We start from the raw sequence: 19,339 nt of genomic DNA on the forward strand, positions 1-19,339 counted from the left end.
ACAGTGAACAGGTTCACTGTTTTACCTCACCTTGACAAAGAGGCGTAAGCCTCGAAACGTTGGTGTCCTGATCCAATACAGAGTTATTTTTACAAGACCTCGGAGTGCCGCCTATTACTTGTGTGTTTTTATCGTTTATGCCTGGAAGGCACCGGGGCTGCTGGCAGGAGGGGAGAGTGCCGGACCGCACCCCACAGTCTATATATATATATATATATATATATATATATATATATATATATATATATATATATATATATATATATATATATATATAATGGAATAAACTGCGTCACTCCTGGGTCTTCAGCAAAAACCATTTAATGGCCTTTGTCAAATATATATATATATATATACTATTATTGATAAAATCTAGTCTTTGCTACAGCTGAACAGAACCTTTTCTAATAGATTGTTCATTTGTGTTGCCTGTTGTCTAGCATCGTGGTCCATAGAAACATAAAGGGTTCTGGGAGCAGGAACCTCATTTATAAAACTAAATAGCCGAGAACCTTCCATGTATCTGCCCTTGTGTTAAGTGTATTGTTATTTTCCATTATGGATGATTTACCTGCCTGTCGCACATTGCTATTTTTCTTTCAAAGTAACCGTTCTGTTTGATATTTCAGGGCTTTGGAACCTCGTTTCCCTTTTTTCCAATCTGTGTCTTTTCATGTTGATGCCATTTGCATTCTTCTTCCTGGAATCTGAAGGCTTTGCCGGATTAAAAAAGGTAATTATTATTTATGTATTAACATTTACTTATGTAGCGCCAGCATATTCTGTACGTTCCTATTGACAGCCAAACTTTTATAAAACAAGCCTGGGTAATAACAGACAGAGGGCGGGATGCACTAAACGAAAAATGTGGTAAAACCCTATTATCAGGGTTTATACCGCATTTTCATACGCAGGAAATCCCGCACACCTGGTTTTCATTGTGGGGGGACATATATAGGCTATAAGCTTCCTAACGCAACCACCGCCGCCCCACACAGACCCCCCACCTCACCTTTGCCTGGGCTGCACAGTAACCTATTATATTAGGTTACTTTTCTAGCATCTGCTTTACACCAGTTGCTGTGTCTTCAAAACCAGGGTTGAAAGAATTATTAATTTAAATTTTTTTTTTTTTTTTTTATCGTTGATATACTATGTTTTAATGCTTTCCAACATAAGGCTTTGATATTATGTATTTTATGTCTTTTAATTAAACCAATTTGTTACTGCTTAATATTCCCATTATATTCAAACATATCAACCTATTGATAGCAATTGTCATATTAATGACATACATTTGTGTTCAACTTAGTGTCTTATTTTGTGTCCTTTTTGTATAAAATGTCAATGATTATCATGCCACCTGGATCTCTAATATGTATAAAGACACAAAAAACATAAATATGAATATTCGCTTGTTTATTTGCCACCAGAGTCACAGGGGGAAATTTACGAAGATGGCAATTCTGTTTCACATGGGATGTTGCTATCGGCAACCAATCAGATACTACTACTTTATTTAGAACCTTCTTGAAGATAATAGATGGTATCCGATTGGTTGCCCATAGCAACATCCCATCTGAAATAGAATTCCCATCTTAGTAAGCTTCCCCCACAGTGTTGAAGATGTCACAATGCAAACACGTGCCTGCCCCTAAGCCACGAACAGTGGGCCACAGTTAAAGAAAAAGTGCCTGCTTGGTGTGACTCGTAAAGTGCTTTGAACACCCACATTGGTCACTTTAGCTCTCCACCAGCTGAAATGCATCTACGTGGACTTAGCACAGTATGGACTAACAATTGAATGCCTTTCAGTTGTGGTTGAGGGAGAAACAGCTGAATTCTCCCTATTGACTGTGATGGAAATGATTATAAATGAATAGGAGACAGACAAAAAAATACTATTCATACATTTGCATTGCAGGAGGGCAGGGTGCTGGAGGTCAAGGGGCACTTTGAATGCGGCGGTACAGGCCCGCCCAATGACATTACAAATGTGGACGGGCCTGTCCGCCGATGCCACCAATGTGGTTGGGCCCGCCGAAGTCTGTGTTGGGGGCGGGCCCAGCACTTACGTGGGTGCTGGGATTCTCCCTAGAGCTCCGGAAGGCTGCAGCAGGGATGGACACAGGGCCGCCAAGAGGGGGGGCGGGTACTAATTACCCAGGCCCAGGCTTGCTGGAGGGGATGGCGTGGGCCCTGGTCCAATCCCCTTCCCCTCCATCCCTCCAAGGCAGCAGCAGCAACAACACACACCTCTACAGCATGTGCTGTACTGACAGCAGGCTCAGCATGAGCGTCTCACTGACAGCGTGAGAGCTCATGCTGAGCTTGCTGTCAGCACAGCACATGCTGTAGGTGTGTGCTGCTGCTGAGGGGGAGGGCACACAAAAACACAATAATAGAGTGTTTTTTCAACCCCTCTAAACAATTTGGGGGTGTGGCCTAATCACGGAATGTGGTCACGCCTCCCGCAATTAGGCCACCCCCCAAAATTTTACCGGGGCCCTGCATTACTATTGTAAAGCGCAACGGAATCTGCTGCGCTATATAAGAAACTATAAATAAATACCTCTCTGCTGCCCTGGATGGGCAGGCAAGGCACCGCAAAATGGGCAAGGCGCGTTTTGCGCCCTCAAAATCTGGCAGGGCGCTGCACCCTGCTAAAACGGCGCTAGTGTGAACACTAAATATAGACACTTAATAATTTTAATAACTGGAAACAAGCAGCGGATGGGGAGGGGGGCATATTACGCCAGCCCCCCCTCCTATACTGAGGTAGAAGCTGCTGCTTATAGGTAAATAAATCTGAAAAGTAGTACAAAATGGAAAATGCAAAAGCACTATTCAGAGAACACACACACAAAGGATAAACATGTTAGTTTTTTTTAGTGTTAAAATTGTATTTGTCTTTTTTTATATTATTTCTTTGTACACTTAGAGCCCGTGAGATGAGCCAAGTACAGGCATACAGCATAGTAATCAAAATATGCCATATGGAGACTAAAGTACAGATAATGGGCCGGATTCGGACCTGATTGCAGGGCAAATTTGTTCTAAAAATGGGCAAAACCATGCTGCACTGCAGGTGGGGCAAATGTACATGTGCAGAGAGAGTTAGATTATGTTTCTGTGCAGGGTATATACTGGCTGCTTTATTTTTACACTGCAATTTAGATTTCAGTTTGAACATACAACACCCAAATCTAAATCTATCTGCACATGTTTAATTTGCCCAACCTAGTGTGCGGCAAGGTTTTGCCCATTTTGAACAAATTTACCCTGCGATTACGTCTGCATTAGGCCCAATGTACAGATGCCTGAAACTTAAATGCTTCCTTTAAGGTGGAACCATTTTATTGATCCATCAAGATTTAAAGGATTGCTTAACACTTCCCTTAGGCTAAAACGGCCCAAATGTTGTGATTCTGCCCTTTGTTTTATAGCAGCAATATTTCAAAAGCAAAGCCTGGCTAGAATGGCGCAGAGGCCTGTATCTACAGTTGAAGGCTGTTACATTTCCCTCTGACTCTTTTTTTTTTACTTCCTATAGACTAATGAATACTTTCATTTTTGAGACTTTTAACTTTCCCATTTAATCTTTTCAACACAATCTTATCAGCACAGTCAAATCTTCCTTTGTTCTCTGCTAGTGGTCATAAAGAGACATCCAATTAGTCGCTGTAAATTGTCCAATTAGCCCTTAGAAACTGACACTTATCGGGATTATGCTTTATGTGCCTCAGGCATGCAAACCAAAATCCCTGATTACCATCCCTAGCAGACCCTTATTTTTTTTGCAGAGCATATAGGTTTGTGAACCCGATGTGTTATAGCCTGAAAATGGGTTATTTGCTACATGGTAAAATTGGGCTATAATTGGGTAGCCCAAATTTGACCACCCTTGAAAAATCTCTTTCTGCTACACTAGCACAGCAAGCTATGGAAGTATTCTGCAGTGTTGACTTCCTTAGCTACTTCTGTTTTCTGTTTCTACTGCTTTGATTTGCCTCCTACCTCAAAATCAAATATAATTATATTAAATCTCCTCTTGCCAGATCCCACACCCCACACCAACCTTACCCGCTTCTCTGCTATCCACCTTTAAATCTTTCACTTGCACTTCTGTCTTCCTCCATCTCCTTGATTTTGTTTCCTCCTCTACTCTAATGTCCCACCAGTCCACCACATCTAGCTTGCCTCTTCGACGGGTTTATTTCAACTTCCCGATCTGATTTAGGACATGTGCTCCTCAAAAAAAAACATCACTACTTCCATTCTATTTGTGTGCAATACTATTGCAAACAAAATGCATGATCACCTTTCTCCTTTCACTTCTGCTTCATCCTTCCTTCTGCAATTGACTTTCCACCACCTACAATCTAAAAAGAATTCTCTTTGCTAACATGATCCGCAATCTGCTCACAGCACAGTCAAAGAGCAATTTCTCCATGCTCCTCCTCCCTTGACTTTAAAAAGGTCAATCATCCTCTACCCCTGCACACCCTTCACCCACTTAGTCTTCACTGTGCTGTGTTCTCCTAGGTCACCTGCTACTTCTCTGAACTCTACGTCTCGTACATACCTCCCTTCATGCCCATTATCTGCCAGGATCATAACTGTTGTTGGCTTTCTTCTTTACACTGCTTATGCTTTATTTGATGGTAATATGCTTCTTTAGTTTCCACAACCACCTCTGTGCAAAACCCAACATTTCTGGAAATTCTTAATTTGACGATTGTGACTGAAAAATAAACAGCCCGGCTGCTGGTCCTCATTCCTTTAACTGAAGTGGATGTGAAATGGATGTCTTGGACAATTTGAAAATTGACAATTTGAAACTGAAATATGCTAGAACAGAAGATACTGCTGTGTGAGGGAGTATACCGTATATACTCGAGTATAAGTCGACTATAAGCCGAGGCACCTAATTTCACAACAAAAAACTGGGAAAACCTATTGACTCAATTGGGACCCTCACTCGAGTATAAGCCGAGGGGGCCTTTTCAGCATAAAAATGTTCTGAAAAAGTAGGCTTATACTCGAGTAAATATGGTATGTTCTGTTATCTGAAAATCATCAAATTAATTTTTTATTTTAAATTACAGTAAAATTTCTTGCTCACACAGTTTTTTTCTCAGTATGCAATAACTACATTTACTCTCCATACTGTACAAGGCGTATTATTTATTTTTTCTCCTGGGTTTTCCTTTCAATTAAAACTTAATAATAGATATTTTTTTCAAACATACAAATTTTTAGAATTTGCTTTAGCAGTCAAAGCTGGGTGAAAAACTACCACTTGATTGTGCTTCTTTGATATAAAACAAGTAAATTAGTGGTTTGCTATGCAAAACTTCATTGAGTCATCTTTCTCTAACTCGCGCTGTAAACATTTAATTTCTGACTAATGTGTCCCTACTCCCGAGGCTCCTATAATAACCTCTTGACTAATGCGCTTGATTATGAGTATTGGATTTCTGCCATACGACATAAGAAAACAGACCGAGCAGAATTCTCTGTTTAGTTTCTCATTAAATGTGTCCATTAATGTAACTGGACATTTAGGCCTTTAGGGGGTTGTCTATGGGCTTTTAAAGGTCTGAAGTAGTTTTTTTTTTCCTCTACTGCAATGGCAGCTTTTATAGCCTCCATCACCTCTTTATCCCCTTTCTTTTTACAGTACCTATGAACCCTAGGAAGAAATAGTAAAATCCAGCAATTATATTAGAAAATGTGGTAAGCATCAAGGACCCCTCGGTAATGTGGAATGTTTGCCATCTCAGAAGTAGTTTGTGGTCTGTTGGGCTGTAGACATTTTGTAAGATTGGACTAGGTAGACCGTTCTTATACTTCTAAATTTCACACCAATTGTGATACCAGTAGATTTCCTCTATTCCCTGATTACAGTCCTCTATCTCTTTTGTGTTTGGATTCCCATCAAGTCTGATTATAAGATTTGTAAGCCATGGAGTTATTGAATTGACATTGAAAATTACAAGAACACATGGCATACCACTTGTATACATTTGTTCTTCTGAATGCAATCACACATCAAGGACCACAAGGGCTGTATTTTGTAAAGTGATCAATGTTTATGGCAATATTAGGTGTTATGCATATTTTGGCAGCCTTTTGCTTTGTTTTGCAGTTTCTCTGTTCTTGGACTGCAGTGTGGTCTGTCAGCCAGTGATTCCCAAAGTTTTGTTATGTGTTCTTTGTCCTTTGTGGAATCTAATGATTTAGTTGACTTTTAACTGTTCTTCTGTCCGGTCTTACTATATAACTCCATCTGTTTAACTTACTACGCACCTGTTTCAAATGGTCACTTTGCTGTGCTGAAACACTTCCAAGTCTCACCTCTTCTGTGCGTTGGCATGTGCTCTATCTCTGCCATGAGCTCTGTCTATACTTGATTGTTTTTGACTGCTGCCTATCCTGGTCTTTTGGCTTTTTTGTGTTACTTGGTCAGAAAACTCCAGTTATGATAACTCTTGCGGCATTCTACGGGAGTATTCTGTCTGGTAAGTTCTCTTTTTCTAGGTCTTTTGTTTATTAGTAAGTTGTCCATTTGGGCTGTGATTTCTGGACTTCATTTGCAGAGTCAAAATCACTTTGTGATATCCTCTGGTGAAAACCGGGAAGACTTTTAGGCTGTCTTTCCCCCAATAAACCAGTGCCAATTACCAAGAGGGTCTGTTTCTTTATTTTGTCCCTTACAGATAATAGTCCATCAATAATGCTGACCTCCCTGTATTACTCCTGTCTCTTCAATATCTTTAAAAAATGTCTGGAGAGATAAGAGAAGAATAAAGATCAGATACAACAACCCCTGAAAATCTGACAAGTTGCCTAGATTCCATTCTCGTCCACTCTTCCTCCTCCTACCATCTTTGGCTCGATGCACTGGAGCACTCTTTGTGCAGAAGTTTTTTTCTTTATTTGTGCGCAGTACAGTTTGAATAACTAATCAGAAGCCTAATGACCGATCTTGTCGTCTCCTGAGTACTAACATGGGCTTTGACTCTATTGAAAAATTAAGATCCTCTAGAGTCAGCTGTATCCAAGCACTGCCTCCTCCATAGTGTGAACGGGACCTGGGTCATTTGACCCCGGTAACTCATTCACACTGCACAGCAACCTGAATCACAGCTGCGTTCAACCCTTGTCATGACCCAGGTTAAAATACTGGGTTGCATGACCTGGGAAACATGGCTGTGGTGCTTTCAACCAAAGATTAACCTGGGTTAACACGGCAATAACTGGGCTTGCTTTGGTCTGAAGGGGTATAAGAGAAGCAGTCTCTGTGCATGCTGAAGACAAGGGTAGAGGGGACTGGATGGACACAGGGATATGGGTGTTTAGTTGCTGGAATGACCTAAGCAGAGATGTATATAATGTGGACATTGTTGGCATTATGGACCTTATTATGGTCCCCAAACCACCCTTGCTCGCTGAGTTGCCCCGCACGGCTACGAATGGGTGTTTAGCATAAATATCCATCCACAGCCTTGGGTGTGGTTGCTAAATCATTCAATGATCGCCGACCATTGGATGATGTGAAAGGTGCACGCAAATCTAAGACACTCTCTGGTGTCTTAGATATGCGTGCTTCCTGTAAGGGAAGCAGGCAGCTGACATCCGTATATGTCAGCTGCCCACCCCCGCACATGCGTCATGGCTGCATTAGCATGGGAATACCCAGCATTTTCATGGTAACACCCATGAAAAGCTGTGTGTTCCCAAGGGTGCAGCCCAATCGATGCCATCCCCCTGTCCGTACTGCTAGGTGAACTAGCAGTTCATCGTGCTGCTCACAACCAGCATCTGCACATGCCCATAAATGCACATACGCAGATGTGAAACATCGCTCCCCCATCCGAACATGCGGGGGAGCGATATAACCAGAATAAGTCCCTATGGGGGTTATTTTGGTTCACTCTTTCTGACAAAATCCTTCTTAGATGGACAAAACCACGTGCATTGCAGGTGCGGCAGATGTTACTTGTGCAGAGAGAATTAGATTTGGGTGGGGTTTTACTTCAAAGTGAGACCTATATTGCAGTGTAAAAATAAAGCAGCCAGTATTTACCCTGCACAGAAACAAAATAACTCACCCAAATCTAATTCTCTCTGCACATTTTACATCTGCCCCCCTGCATTGCACATGGTTTTGTCCATCTAAGAAGGATTTTGTCAGAAAGAATGAACGAGAATAACCCCCAATGTGTAGAATTCGCAGCCATGCAATTGCCCTCAATGTTGGTGTTTTAATGTGATATCTTCACTTGGTGTTTGCTACTACACCTGCTGATGCATATCATATACCGTATTTGCCGGCGTATAAGACGACAGGGCATATAAGACGACCCCCCAACATTTCCACTCAAAATGTAGAGTTTGTTATATACTCGCCATATAAGACTACCCCCTCTTCCTCACACCTCCCTGTCACTAGCAGCTGTCTGGTCCCTTGAGTGGTGGGTTTTGCTGGGGCAGGACAAACTTATCAGGGCAGGTTTGTCCTGCCCCAGCAAAACCCACCACATAAAGTTTTAATACCCCCTCATCTGCAGCTTCCCTGCAGTGATGCCGCTGTCCTCCCACCAGGCATAAAGTATTGAGCATATACCTGTATTCATTAAAGGGTACCTCTCCTCGGCCCCCCCCTTCTTATGCATATAGTACCGTACCTTAACCCCTTCCTGACAGAGCCAGTTTTTGCGTTCCTGACAGAGCCCTTTTTTTCAAATCTGACATGTCTCACTTAAGTGGGGATAACTTTTTTTTGCTTTTACTTATCCCAGTGATTTTGAGATTGTTTTTTCGTGACACATTGTACTTCAAATTAGTGGTAAATTTGGGTCGATACAGTCTGTGTTTTTTTGTGAAAAATACCAAAATATCGTGAAAAAATGGAAAATTTAGCGATTTGCAAAATGTTAAATTTTCTGCTTGTGAGACAAATAATCTTACCACTCAAAATAGTGAATAACTAACATAGACCATATGTCTACTTTATGTTGACATCATTATTTCAACTTCCTTTTAATTTTTTGGGACACTAGGAGGCTTACAATATGAATAGCAAATTCTCAAATTTTCAAGAAAATTTCAAACACTGATTTTTTTAGGGACCAGTTCAGTTCTGATGTGACTTTGAGGGACTTGTATGTGAGACACCCCCATAAATGATGCCATTTCAAAAACTGCACCCCTCACAGTATTCAAAACAGCATTTTGGAAGTTTGTTAACCCTTTAGGTGTTTCACAGGAATTAAAACAAAGTGTAGGTGAAATTTCAAAATTTCTTTTTTTTTGCAGATTTGCAATTTTAATACATTTTTCTAAGGAACACAGTACATTTTACTAGAGAAATGTGACTGAAAATTGATTCCCCCAATTCTTTTGTTTTCATAAATATCCTATATGTGGCCCTAGTGTGCACGGTGACCAAACCACAGGCTTCATAATAGAAGGAGCACCTACTTGATTTTGGAGCCTCCTTTTTATGAGATTATTTTTTAGGCACCATGTAGGTTTCTAGGCACCATAAGATGCTAAAAGTTAGGAACCCCCCCACAAGTGACCCCATTTTGCAAACTACACCCCTCAGGGAATTCATCTAGGGGTATAGTGTACATTTCAAACCCCCAGGGGTTTCACCAATTGTGGTACAACTGGGCAGTGAAAATGAAAAATTATTTTTTTTACACAAAAATACAGTTCTGGCTCCAAATTTGTCATTTTCAGAAGGTATGAAGGAGACAAAGCACCCCAAAATCTGTGCCCCAATTTCTCCCGAGTACGGCAATGCCTCACATGTGACCAAAAAATACCATTTGGGTGCATGGCAGGACTCAGAAGGGAAGGAGTGATTTTTGGATTTTGCAGCTCAGATTCTGGTGGAATTTTGGTGGGTGCTATGTCGCATTAGCAAGACCCCCAAAGCACCAATACAGTGGAACCCCCCCACAAGTCACCCCATTTTGAAAACTACACCCCTCAGGGAATTCATCTAGGGGTATAGTGTACATTTCAAACCCCCAGGGGTTTCACCAATTTTGATACAAGTGGGCAGTGAAAATGAAAAATTACATTTTTTTACACAAAAATGCAGTTCTGGCTCAAAATTTTTCATTTTCAGAAGGTATGAAGGAGAAAAAGCACCCCAAAATCTGTGCCCCAATTTCTCCCGAGTACGGCAATGCCTCACATGTGACCAAAAAATACCAGTTGGGTGCATGGCAGGACTCAGAAGGGAAGGAGTGATTTTTGGATTTTGCAGCACAGATTCTGGTGGAATGAATGGTGGGTGCTATGTTGCACCAATACAGTGGAACCCCCCCACAAGTCACCCCATTTTGCAAAGTACACCCCTCAGGGAATTCATCTAGGGGTATAGTGTACATTTCAAACCCCCAGGGGTTTCACCAATTTTGATACAAGTGGGCAGTGAAAATGAAAAATTACATTTTTTTACACAAAAATGCAGTTCTGGCTCAAAATTTTTCATTTTCAGAAGGTATGAAGGAGAAAAAGCACCCCAAAATATGTGCCCCAATTTCTCCCGAGTACGGAAATGCCTCACATGTGACCAAAAAATACCAGTTGGGTGCATGGCAGGACTCAGAACGGAAGGAGTGATTTTTGGATTTTGCGGCTCAGATTCTGGTGGAATTTTGGTGGGTGCTATGTCGCATTAGCAAGACCCCCCAAGCACCAATACAGTGGAACCCCCCCACAAGTCACCCCATTTTGAAAACTACACCCCTCAGGGAATTCATCTAGGGGTATAGTGTACATTTCAAACCCCCAGGGGTTTCACCAATTTTGATACAAGTGGGCAGTGAAAATGAAAAATTACATTTTTTACACAAAAATGCAGTTCTGGCTCGAAATTTTTCATTTTCAGAAGGTATGAAGGAGAAAAAGCACCCCAAAATCTGTGCCCCAATTTCTCCCGAGTACGGCAATGCCTCACATGTGACCAAAAAATACCAGTTGGGTGCATGGCAGGACTCAGAACGGAAGGAGTGATTTTTGGATTTTGCAGCTCAGATTCTGGTGGAATTTTGGTGGGTGCTATGTCGCATTAGCAAGACCCCCCAAGCACCAATACAGTGGAACCCCCCCACAAGTCACCCCATTTTGAAAACTACACCCCTCAGGGAATTCATCTAGGGGTATAGTGTACATTTCAAACCCCCAGGGGTTTCACCAATTTTGATACAAGTGGGCAGTGAAAATGAAAAATTACATTTTTTTACACAAAAATGCAGTTCTGGCTCAAAATTTTTCATTTTCAGAAGGTATGAAGGAGAAAAAGCACCCCAAAATCTGTGCCCCAATTTCTCCCGAGTACGGAAATGCCTCACATGTGACCAAAAAATACCAGTTGGGTGCATGGCAGGACTCAGAACGGAAGGAGTGATTTTTGGATTTTGCAGCACAGATTTTGGTGGAATGAATGGTGGGTGCTATGTTGCACCAATACAGTGGAACCCCCCCCACAAGTCACCCCATTTTGCAAAGTACACCCCTCAGGGACTTCATCTAGGGGTATAGTGTACATTTCAAACCCCCAGGGGTTTCACCAATTTTGATACAAGTGGGCAGTGAAAATGAAAAATTACATTTTTTTACACAAAAATGCAGTTCTGGCTCAAAATTTTTCATTTTCAGAAGGTATGAAGGAGACAAAGCACCCCAAAATCTGTGCCCCAATTTCTCCCGAGTACGGCAATGCCTCACATGTGACCAAAAAATACCATTTGGGTGCATGGCAGGACTCAGAAGGGAAGGAGGGATTTTTGGATTTTGCAGCTCAGATTCTGGTGGAATTTTGGTGGGTGCTATGTCGCATTAGCAAGACCCCCCAAGCACCAATACAGTGGAACCCCCCCACAAGTCACCCCATTTTGCAAACTACACCCCTCAGGGAATTCATCTAGGGGTATAGTGTACATTTCAAACCCCCAGGGGTTTCACCAATTTTGATACAAGTGGGCAGTGAACATGAAAAATTACATTTTTTACACAAAAATGCAGTTCTGGCTCAAAATTTTTCATTTTCAGAAGGTATGAAGGAGAAAAAGCACCCCAAAATCTGTGCCCCAATTTCTCCCGAGTACGGCAATGCCTCACATGTGACCAAAAAATACCAGTTGGGTGCATGGCAGGACTCAAAAGGGAAGGAGTGATTTTTGGATTTTGCAGCTCAGATTCTGGTGGAATTTTGGTGGGTGCTATGTCGCATTAGCAAGACCCCCCAAGCACCAATACAGTGGAACCCCCCCACAAGTGACCCCATTTTGCAAACTACACCCCTCAGGGAATTCATCTAGGGGTATAGTGTACATTTCAAACCCCCAGGGGTTTCACCAATTTTGATACAAGTGGGCAGTGAACATGAAAAATTACATTTTTTACACAAAAATGCAGTTCTGGCTCAAAATTTTTCATTTTCAGAAGGTATGAAGGAGAAAAAGCACCCCAAAATCTGTGCCCCAATTTCTCCCGAGTACGGCAATGCCTCACATGTGACCAAAAAATACCAGTTGGGTGCATGGCAGGACTCAGAAGGGAAGGAGTGATTTTTGGATTTTGCAGCACAGATTCTGGTGGAATGAATGGTGGGTGCTATGTTGCACCAATACAGTGGAACCCCCCCACAAGTCACCCCATTTTGCAAACTACACCCCTCAGGGAATTCATCTAGGGGTATAGTGTACATTTCAAACCCCCAGGGGTTTCACCAATTTTGATACAAGTGGGCAGTGAAAATGAAAAATTACATTTTTTTACACAAAAATGCAGTTCTGGCTCAAAATTTTTCATTTTCAGAAGGAATGAAGGAGACAAAGCACCCCAAAATCTGTGCCCCAATTTCTCCCGAGTACGGCAATGCCTCATGTGTGACCAAAAAGTGGCAGGACTCAGAAGGGAAGGAGTGATATTTGGATTTTGCAGCACAAATTCTGGTGGAATGATGGTGGGTGCTATGTCGCATTAGCAAGACCCCCAAAGCACCAATACAGTGGAACCCCCCCACAAGTGACCCCATTTTGCAAACTACACCCCTCAGGGAATTCATCTAGGGGTATAGTGTACATTTCAAACCCCCAGGGGTTTCACCAATTTTGATAAAACTGGGCAGTGAACATGAAAAATTACATTTTTTTACACAAAAATGCAGTTCTGGCTCAAAATTTTTCATTTTCACAAGGAATGAAGGAGACAAAGCACCCCAAAATCTGTGCCCCAATTTCTCCCGAGTACGGCAATGCCTCACATGTGACCAAAAAATACCAGTTGGGTGCATGGCAGGACTCAGAAGGGAAGGAGTGATTTTTGGATTTTGCGGCTCAGATTCTGGTGGAATGAATGGTGGGTGCTATGTGGCATTAGCAAGACCCCCGAAGCACGGTGAAATTATGAACCTAATATTCCATAGATGTGTGGTATATTTTAAAACACTCCTTTATACATAGGCCGGGTTTGTCGGGGCAAGTGTCACACTGGAAAATAGTTTGCTTTCTTATTCCCTTTTTATAGCAAACTTTGCACCTTTTTTGTGTCCTGCCCTTTTTTCCAGTGGAGGGGATTTCATCAGGAAAATGCTGCCCTGGTACAATACGGGGGCCAGTACTAGAAGTACTGGGGCCCTCTGCCTGCTGGTTCCCAAATATTAGGCCCTTTATGACTTCCTCTTGAAAGTGCATAAATGTCCCCCTCTGGCCGGTAGAACGGAATAGCACGTAAGCGTTATACAGTGCCATCTGGATGATATACACGGCCACCTTCTTGTACCAGATTTTTGTTTTCCGCAGGGCACTGTACGGCTTCAGTACCTGATCTGAAAGATCCACTCCGCCCATGTACCTATTGTAATCCAGGATACAATTAGGTTTGGAGGTGTGGGTACTGGTACCTCGTACAGGGACGGAGGTGGTACTGTCTCCGTGAATTGTTGTCAGTATAAGGACATCCCTCTTGTCCTTATATTTGACCAACAACATATTTTCGTTGCATATTCCCCTGCTTTCACCCCTTCTCATTACTTGGGCAATGTGCGTTTTTGGGAGGCCTCTTTGGTTCTTGCGCACAGTACCGCAAGCTGCTGTACCTCTTGAACCAAGGGCCTTAAACAGGGGGATGCTAGTGTAAAAGTTATCCACATAGAGGTGATAACCTTTATCCAGGAAGGGGTGCACTAAATCCCAGACAATTTTCCCACTAACACCTACGAGGGAGGGGGGGCATTCTGGCGGTTGAATTCTTGAATCCTTCCCTTCATAAACCCTAAACCTGTGGGTGTACCCTGAGGTGCTTTCACACAGTTTATACATTTTTATGCCATACCTTGCCCTCTTACTGGGAAGGTACTGGCGGAATTTAACCCTTCCTTTAAAATGTATAAGGGACTCGTCGATACAAATAAATTTTTCAGGGATGTACACCTCTTCAAATTTGGCACTGAAATGATCAATGACCGGCCTGACTTTGAATAGCCGGTCAAAGGTGGGATCATCTCTGGGTGGGCACTGTGCATTATCGGTGTAATGTATAAATTTAAGAATTGTCTCAAATCGAGTCCGGGGCATGGCCATACGGTAAAATGGAGTACTGTACAGAACATCTGTACTCCAATATTGCCTAATTTCTGGCTTTTTTACTATGCCCATATGAAACACCAGACCCCAAAACGTCATCATCTCTACTGCATCTACAGGGGTCCACCTAGCAAATGATGACGTGGGGTTTTGAGCAATAAACTGCTGGGCATATAAATTAGTTTGGTCCACCATTAAATTTATAAAATCATCAGAGAAAAATAATTTGAAAAAGTCAATTTCTCTGAGACCTGTGGAATCAAATTGGATTCCTGGCATGGCCAAAAACTCAGGAACCTGGGGCTCAAAATTGTCTGGTGGTGGGGTCCATACTAGATCAATTATTGGGGGGGGAATCTCAGCTGATCTACGGGGGCGTCTTTGAGGGGGTCCCTCATCACCAGAGGAGGAAGAGGAGCTTAAGACGAATCCTTCAAATTCCCCGCTTGCATCACTGCCTGTGTCAGAGTCAGAGGCAAGCATGGCATATGCCTCCTCCACTGAATACATTCTCCTGGATGACTGGGAGGACATTTGGGAGGACATTTGGGAGGACATTTGGGATGCCATTTTTATTTTTGTGTTACTGGTAGTGAAATGTTTCAACACGTGTATAGTGTAGGGGGGGGTACAAACTTTATTTCAATCCGGGGGGTATGTAGTGTGTATGTGGTGCAGAAAAAAAAAAATACTTTATACCAATAAAAAAAAAAAAAATGAAGGGGTTAAAAATAAAAAATTGAAGGGGTTAAAAAAAAAAAAAAAAGGTCCTGCGCCAAAAATTGAGCACAGATGTTGGTCAGTAACGTCTGTCACTGAACAGCGCTCAAAGGCAACAGGAATCTGATCAAAAAAAAAAAAAAAATTGATCAACCCTGTGCCGAAAAAGCTGATCAGTGATGTACGTCACTGATCGGCGCACAGTGGCCACAGGACACCCACAAAATCAGTGTGTGTAAAAAAAAAATTAAAAAAAGACCCCACAGCACTCACAAAAAAAAAAAAAGGTGATCAGTGATGCGACACTGATTACCAGTGAGGGACAGCAGGTGCACAACCTTTGGTGCAACTGACAGTGCAACTGGCAGCAACTGACAGGTATATATATAAAAAAAAAACCTCTGCGCCCCCAAAAAGTTGCTGATCAGCACAGATATACTGATCAGCACAAAAGGGGGGGTAGCAGACACAAAATATACACTCTCTATCACTCTCTGTCACTATCTCTCTCTATCTCTCTATCTCTCACTATCTCTCACTATCTATCACTCTAGGACACTGCAGCAGCAGCACTGACAGTTATATGTATAAAAAAAAACTGCACCCCCAAAAAGGGGGGGTAGCAGACACAAAATATACACTCTCTATCACTCTCTGTCACTATCTCTCTCTATCTCTCTATCTCTCACTATCTATCACTCTATGACACTGCAGCAGCAGCACTGACAGTTATATATATAAAATAAAACCCCTGCACCCCCAAAAAGGGGGGGTAGCAGACACAAATCTCTCTATCTCTCTACCTCTCACTATCTATCACTATCTATCACTGTATGACACTGCAGCAGCAGCACTGACAGTTATATATATATAGAAAACCCCTGCACCCCCAAAAAGGGGGGGTAGCAGACACAAAATATAGCTCTCTCTGTCACTATCTCTCTATCTCTCTCTATCTCTCTCTATCTCTCTCTCTATCTCTCTATCTCTCTATCACACTGCAGCAGCAGCAGGAAGTCTCAGGAAGTCAGATCCAGGAAGCGTCCAGCACGCTACAAGCAGTGATAAGGTGATCAGGTAAGGTATTTGCAAGGATCAGGTAAGTATTAGCAAGGATCAGGTCGGTATTCACGGCAGGCAGGCACGGTGACCGTTCTGCACGCTATTCCAGACCGGAATGGCGTCTGCAGCGCAGTCACCGTCGGTTTAAATGTCGCGCCTTGGCTGTGATTGGTCCGTGGGTCCCACGGACCAATCACAGCCTTGGGGGCAGGTGGGGTGAGGGTGGGGTGAGGTGTCATCGTCACCGATGACCCCCTCATGCCCCCTGACGCCTGGCGGTGATTGACACCTGTGTTACCGAGCGTCCGATTCGCTGGTAACACAGGAAAACGCTGTGAATGGCTGTTCACACTGAACAGCCAATCACAGCGATCGCCGACGGGGGGGCGACATCGCAGCCCCCCCTGGGCATGCAGGGACATGTCTGCTGTCAGGGACAGCAGACATCGTCCCTCTGTCACTGCGTCTCGAGACGCAGTGACAGTTTAAACTCATGACGTACATTTATGCCATGTGTCGGGAAGTACCTCCCGGCCATGACGTAAATGTACGTCAAATGTCGGGAAGGGGTTAATAATAAAAGATAGCAGTACGGTATTTGTCTGCAGCATTTTCTTCAGCCTAACGGCCTGTCAGATAGCGCATTGATGTCGGCGGCAGGCTCGGGTGTTTTCGGCGGGGCTCGGGGGGACTCGGGAGTGCTCAGGCATCTGACAGGCCGTTAGGCTGAAGAAAACGCTGCAGACAAATACCGTACTGCTATCTTTTATTATTAAGGTACGGTACCATATGCATAAGAAGGGGGGGGGGCGAGGAGAGGTACCCTTTAATGAATATATGCCGCACCCGGCATATAAGGCGACATCACGCCGTGCACCCGGCGTATAAGATGACCCCCCCACTAGAAGGCAAATTTTTGAAAATACGGTACTATTAAACTGCTACCTTCATCAGTGAAGTGGCAGTAAAGATTGTGGAAGAAGACTTCTAGCTTCCTATCCCATTGTATAAATGGAATGACACAACAAGCTGCATTTCTCATTTATTTCTGCTGCTAGACTGGTTAATAGCTGACCTGTATCATCTCAATTATTTTATTATAGGAACATAGGGGTATATTTAATAAGATGGTAATTCAATTCAAGGAGGAATATTTACCATAGCAACTGATCAGAATCTATATATTATCTTCTAGAAGGTGCTAAATAAATAATAGAATCTGGTTGCTATGCGCAACAACCCACCTTCAATAGACCTCACATCTTATACCCCTTTCACATATCACCTATAACCTGGGTTATTGCCTTGTCGACTCAGGTCGAGGTTCCTTCTCAAAGCACCAAACTGAATAACCTGGGTGGACCAACCTGGCAATTCAACCCAGGTTATAGGAAGGGTTTAACCCAGGTCTCAATGTGTATAATGGGTGACCCGGGTTCAGTGTGAAAAGGTTGGAGCCAGGATCAAAATCCTCTGTGTTGGACTCGGCTTTAACTATGTGAAGTCGGTATTTGTAAATTTACCCCATACAATTTGATGGCAGGTAATAAAAGGAGCTTTTAGTCCTCCCATTTCTATTTCTAGTCACTACCACTTTTGTTGGAAGGCTTATCATCCTTTCTAATATCCTTACTTTACAGTACTTCTTTCTCAATTTCTCTGTAAACCTTCAACCCTCCAGTTACAGTGCATGCAGACTTGTTCTGATACTTTTCCCCTGTAGATTGCTTTTATCCTGTGTCTTGCTAAGGCTCTCGATCCAGTAAATGCTTCTGTATCCAGGCTATACTTTACATGTTGAGGTCCTATTTGTTTTTCTTGGAAAGATGTTTTTCGACTATTTTAGGCGGCAAGGTATGGGGGTTAGGTTTAGGTACTAGTGGGGAGTCAAGCTGTGTGGTAGGGTTAGAATTAGGGTATTGCAAGGGAGGGATGGGGGGCATGACCCCTGTCAGAATTCCCTCCTTTGGGATGCCAACGTCTGTTTTCTGGCCGCCAGCATCCGAACCGCTGGTCCTTTGTATGTATCCTGTATTTTTGAGGTACATAAACATTTTGTTGCTATTTTCTGGATACTGACCTTGGCTATACTTTTTTACATTTACTTAAAATCTGCTTGTCCTGGACTAGTTATTTTCTTCACTATTATCTACTTCTTGCTCCTGGCCTATAGGTCATCTGGTGAAAATCAGGAGAGCAGATTCCACATTTCGGAGGAGACCGTATAGGTATAAAGTGTACCTTACACACTCAGATTTTTACAGTGGTGATTTTACTGTGTGGAAAGTTCATTCAATTAAATAATTAAGTTTATTACCACAAAAAAATTGTGTACCAAGGGGCAAATTTTATTAGGTATGGGTTCAATACATTTTTTTATAGTTTCTTACATAGCTCAGCAGATTCTGTTGCGCTTTACAATTGTAGATAGTGATAGAATAAACTGGGTAACAACAGACAGACATGGAGGTAGGAGAGCCCTGCTGCAAGCTTACAATCTATAGGGATATAGGGGAGAAACACAAGGACAGGCACCAGTAATAGCATAGCAGTCCCACCAAGTTGCAAGTCCAGAAGAGAAGCTATATAATAATAAGTGGCTCAGAGGGTTATGCATGTGGAACTTAAATACGATAGGCTTGCCTGCAGAGGTGAGTTTTCAGGGAACGCTTGAAAGTTTGAAGGCTAGTAGAGGGTCTTATTGTGTGTATGTATAAGGGCATTCCATAGGGTGAGAGCAGTCTGATGAAAGTCCTGTAATAGTGAAAGGAAGCTACAAAATGGAGCCGTTTTCTGTGTTGACGCCAGCTCACCATGTCGCTATAGCTGGCAGGAGCTGGCATGATGGATGGCGGGACTGGGATGCGCAAGCGTCTCACATGCTTGCGCGTCCCATTACAGAGAATGTGGTGCGTGAGTGTCTGGTGAGTGCCCCATTCTGG

General features: G+C 42.7%; 1 protein-coding gene across 2 annotated transcripts in view; it reads left to right on the top strand.

Moving 5' to 3' along the window:
- LMBR1 (limb development membrane protein 1) overlaps window positions 1–19,339 on the top strand; it is a 150,487-nt gene that overhangs the window by 40,755 nt on the left and 90,393 nt on the right. For both annotated transcript variants that reach the window (XM_083189008.1, XM_083189009.1), the window contains exon 5: window positions 630–733. In XM_083189008.1, coding sequence (XP_083045134.1) covers window positions 630–733 — 104 coding nt within the window. The remainder of the gene's footprint in view (window positions 1–629; window positions 734–19,339) is intronic.

Source organism: Crinia signifera, chromosome 5, assembly GCF_055691185.1.
Source record: "Crinia signifera chromosome 5, ASM5569118v1, whole genome shotgun sequence".
Classification (NCBI taxonomy): domain Eukaryota; kingdom Metazoa; phylum Chordata; class Amphibia; order Anura; family Myobatrachidae; genus Crinia; species Crinia signifera.